Source organism: Triticum urartu, chromosome 6 (genome assembly GCF_003073215.2).
Source record: "Triticum urartu cultivar G1812 chromosome 6, Tu2.1, whole genome shotgun sequence".
NCBI lineage: Eukaryota > Viridiplantae > Streptophyta > Magnoliopsida > Poales > Poaceae > Triticum > Triticum urartu.
The window spans coordinates 448,211,145-448,216,083 of NC_053027.1; the positions used below are offsets into that span (position 1 = coordinate 448,211,145).

The 4,939-nt window shown below is 48.4% G+C and overlaps 1 protein-coding gene across 1 annotated transcript; it reads right to left on the reverse strand.

The window, feature by feature from the left end:
• Positions 1–1,707: 1,707 nt before the first annotated feature.
• On the reverse strand, positions 1,708–4,392 carry LOC125514098 (ethylene-responsive transcription factor ERF027-like). Its single transcript, XM_048679354.1, has one exon. The coding sequence runs from the start codon at positions 3,022–3,024 to the stop codon at positions 2,242–2,244; it is 783 nt and encodes a 260-aa protein (XP_048535311.1). The 5' UTR covers positions 3,025–4,392; the 3' UTR covers positions 1,708–2,241.
• Positions 4,393–4,939: the final 547 nt, after the last annotated feature.

Genomic DNA, 4,939 nt, shown 5'->3' on the forward strand with positions numbered 1-4,939 from the left:
CCTGTGTGTGCCCCTACAAATTTCTCTATTTTCTAAAGGATGTGCTAAATTGTGCGCTCTCTATTGACACCATTGGCCAGATTCAACCCTGAAACCTACAATGTTAATGTTATACTATTAGGTAAGACACACATTGATGAACTAATTTTGGTTCAAACATAAATCGTGGAATACATGGGCGCCTTATACTTCTGAATGGAAGGACAATCACCAATAAACCACAGACGGTGAGTAAAAATATATGGCAATGAATGTTGACTTTGATTCTTGTTCAAATTCTAAAAGGAGACCACAGATGGTGGCTTTATATGGACTTTGATAGGTGTTCAAATTCTAAAAGAGGACCTCTACTGGCTTATGAAAAACATATGTGTAGGTCCATCATTTAATGATTCATTGGAGCTTAAGAAAATGATAGTAGACATTGTCAAGTGACAACATATTCGAGTGGTAGAGTGATAGATATGCTTGCTTGGCATGCCACATGCATTTCCTCATACATCAAATTTTTGTGTCACATATACAGACAATTAACGTACTATATAAAATGACTATATTCTTACAACTGTGGAAGCCGCTAAGTAAGATGCCGGAGGCCTCAACACTTGTGGCGATGTGTAACAAGCTTCGTCGTCATGCAAAGGCTCTCAGGGAGGAGAGCAATCATCATGGAGAATGATCAATTGAGCTATGTTGTATGTTTGTCGTGTGTGTCAGCTATTGGGCCTTTGACCCGGATGGGTCTGTGTCGAACCTTATTTATGTTTTCATTGGTCTGATGAACCTGTGTTTTAAACGCTAAAAAGGGTTCAGTTCACTAAAGCCGGACAAGCACTTGTTTTCTAAAAACATATACACACGCGTGAGCCTACTCGATATATAAAACCGATGTGGATTGTGTACATCAATCAATTCATTGACAAACCGGTGCAGTGCAATTCCAATGTGTTTTGGATTTATGTCGTACCTAAGATCATTTTTTCATCTGCATTGTTGACTCAATGGTAGAGTAACCGGCTTTTAAATACGACAATTTGATATCTTTGTTTTGTTTTTGGCTTTTGCCAATTAGATCTTGTCGTGTGCTTTGCCTATATGCGCTTGTGTACCTGTGAAAATTCTGACTATATATGTGTGTTTTCACCAAGTAATTGTGTTGGCTACTGTTATTTATTTATTTATTAAATAGGGCTAGTGTTCATTTTGGCATATACAGCATGTATAGCAAAATCAAGCATGAACAGATATGAACCATGGACCAGCGCTCTTGTACTACTTTGATCTTAGAATATGATGTCAACATGAAGAACCCACTTACTGTCGTTTAGCAGCTCAATTATGAGATCTCAAGAGCATTTTGGTTGGAGAAACCGACGTAGCAAATAAGCAACTGACCGGTTTATCCATGTCACCTTTTGACAATTTCAGCTAACTGTGTTTTGCTTCGACGTTTTATGACTCATGTGTGAAATAGGAGTATATTACTACAAGCAGAGCAAATCCCATTCTTTTCCACAATAAATTGACTCGCATAGATATCTTCGTGCTGAATCTTGCTGATCTGATTTGTTGTCAAAAAGTAACATAGCGCATGGATCTTTCATCGATCACAGTATCCAACAGATAACAGATTGCCCACCAACTCTTCCCTCTTTTGCTCTTCTCAACGGCTAACTTCCCCAATTCATAATATACTACTCCTACATATAAACTACAGCCAAAAGACACCACTAAAGAAAAGGAAAATTGGATCCATATGGACGTCCGCGTCCATCTTAGTTTATCCACCGCCAAATATTTTTATGTCTACTGTTACAAAAGCTACAATGCATTAGTCTCCCGGTGATGTGCGATCCACTCGGCGCTTTTTATAGAAAAAAAAAGAAAAAAAAGGTACGTGGCGCCTGCTTGCTCTCATAGTAAAACGAGCAATAAGCCAAGCGAATCAACGAGCGGACTTTATGTGCGAAAATGACCGTACGTAGCTAGCTAGAACATAATATCGAATCTGACGTAACTGGCGAGTACTATCTAGGTAGCAGCTATAATATCGCAGTCCAGCGCCCAGTGATACCACTATTATGGCACACGCATATATACCAGATAGAGGACGATGCCCCGCCATGTATCCACATCCACTGCCGTACTCCGGATTAATTAGGTTTAGTAACTGGTATAGTACTGGAGCACGTACCAACCAGCTCACCGGTCATCATGTCTTAAGCCAATGCAAAATACTCACTAGGGATCGTGGTAGCTCCACAGGCTCTCCCCGGCCCCCGGCGGGTCGGGCCACTCGTCGGAGGCGGTGGGGCTCAGCCTCGGCGGGCTCATCATCATACCCGCCGCCATGTTGCGCAGCATCTGCGGCATCTCGAAGATCGCCTCCTCGTCCATGAAGTCCTCATTGCCCATCTGATGCTGCGGCGTGCGGTCATCGGCGGCGCCTCCGCTTGTTATTGTGCCGTGATGTCTCTGCTCCTCCGCTGTCGCGGCAGTCGAAGCACTGCCATCAGGCGTCTCGCCGCCGTGCGGCCTGTAAAGCTGGGCGGCCGCCGCGGCTGCGGCTGCGGCCGCACGTATGTCCTCCGGCGAGGCAGACGCGGGGACCGGGCGCGAGGCGGTGGCGCCGGGGAAATTGAGCACGGCGTCGGAGCCGCGCAGCGCGCGGGCGGCCACGTCATAGGCCGCGGCAGCCATCTCGGCCGTCGGGTAAGTTCCGAGCCATATGCGGCGCGCCTTGCGCGGCTCGCGGATCTCCGAGACCCACTTGCCGTTTCTGCACCGGATGCCGCGGTAGAAGGGGTGCTTCCCAGTGGACCGCGGCGACGGCTCCCCGGAGCTCGTCGCCGCCAACGCCGTCGTTGTCCCCACCGTCTCGCCTAGGTGAACCGGCGGGGAATGGGGCGAGGCAGGAGCACCCGGGGAAAGCTCGGTCGCCGGTTCAGCAGCAGCTTGCACTTGCAGCTGAGGAGTAGCAGCACCGGCAGCAGACGAGGAGGCTCCAGAAGGCTGCTCAGCCATGTACCATTAGGGCACGCCCCTCTATATATTCACACACACCTACACACACATGCCAGAGCTGCAGTGCGCCTATGAACCTAGCAAATCTATGGTGCGCGCAGGTGTATGCCGGGTGGGTAAGCCGTTAAGTACTCGTCGTCTCGAGGTGTGTGTGCGCGCGCGCTGTGGGCAGCAGTGGAGTACTGGCAGTCTGAAAGAGGAGAGCTAAGGTAGGTAGAGGTGTCAAGAAGCGCACGAGGAGAACTAGAAGCGTGAGATCCGGCATGAGGCCAGGAGGCTGGGAGGTATATATGGGTTGGTAAAGAAGCGGGGGAGAAGCGTGAGGTCCGCCATGGTGAAAAGCTGATCTCTCCATCGGAGAAGAGAGGAGAGGAGCGCGGCGCCGCGCGCATGCAGGTGCGGTGAGGAGGCAGCTAGCCAGACCGCGTTGTTTGAGCGGGAGAGTGTGTGTATGGCTTGCGATGAGCTGGCGCCTGAGGAGACTCCACCTAACTAATTAAGCACGCTGCCAGTATTAGTAGCAGCTGATCGGGATCGAGTTTACTACCCCCTTGCCGGTGCTCCCTGCTTCGTCTTACCTTCGCGGGGCCGAAACGAGCAGAGATGGCGACGTCGCTGTCCTAATTGATGGCCCGGCTTTTGTGGGGCTTAATTGGGAAATTAAGATCGGACCGCTCAGTGTGATTGCTGATAATTTCTCTAGGGGCTAGCGAAAGATACGGCCAGCGGGGCAGCTCTCCGTGACTGTGACTGACAGGTGGTGGCCTCCGGATGCCTGCCAGGTGGGGGCTTTTGGTTAGCTCGCTTTTCTTGTCTGCCTTTTTGGCCCTTTGGCCGCTAGCTCCTCGCAAACACGTCGTGTCCGCAGCTAAGCTACGTACTCCTGCTACGTTTCGGCACGGCATATATCGGCGCCCTGTGGGCTGTGGCCATTTCAGACCGGGAGTTGACGAATATCCTGCCGATTGTGTTGGACTAGACGGGGCGACACATGCATGCACCTGGGGTTGGTGCAGTGCGCACATAGTTTTTCTTTCTTTCTGTACAAATCGAGCTATATATTCTGTAAAGTGATAACTAAATCAGCAGTCCATCCATATTATATGCATCGAACTCTTTTTTTTAGGGCTATGCATCCAACTTTAGTTGAACCCTTTTTCGGTTGAATAAATATTTCGATCGGTGCTTGTACGGTTTCCCAAATTAGAAGTCAAATAAAATACTCTGTTCGCAAATAACAATGCTATAAAGCTACTATCATATGCAATCTATAAGCTAGAGATCCATGCTCTGTTCGCCTGCCGAAAGCAAGGGTGTATGTCAATGGGGAAGTGTACCATCCAATAGGCAGCATATGATGCTCATGTATGTGAGCCACTTCGATTTTACTGTTTTCAAAAACAATAATAGACAACATATGCACGTTTTGAAATAAAAATTGACCATGTCTTCGGTTTGAAATGAGATAGATACACGACCAGTCAGAACTCTCATGAGATGAGCGCTTTGGTCGGACGCCGAGTTTCTATAATTCCGCAAAAAAAGGACGCGGAGTTTCTATGCTCAAGCAGACATGTGCTCATTATCTGGCGGCCAGGCATGGCATCGTAATGTGCTGCACTAAAATTCATTGACAGTCCTTTGTGCATTCATAATAGAGGAAATTTACATATAGGTAGACAGTGACTCAGGTGCGTGGGCCAGGTTTGTGACGGAGGCGCTAGCGCTGTCGATGGTTAGAAGCCAATCTGTGGCTCATGAGGTCATGTCTTTGCCGATCCGTTGATCGGAAACATGCTTTTCGTTCACTACAGGTATGGGTTGTCTCCTACCTCGGGCGCCTGGATCTTTCCATTGGTGATAACGGTGACCTCGACGGTGCACCTCCTATACGAGCAAGATGGAGTTCTTCATG

Bases quoted from the DNA above. Each gene is read 5' to 3' on its own strand.
- LOC125514098 (XM_048679354.1), bottom strand. From the start codon at position 3,024: ATGGCTGAGCAGCCTTCTGGAGCCTCCTCGTCTGCTGCCGGTGCTGCT.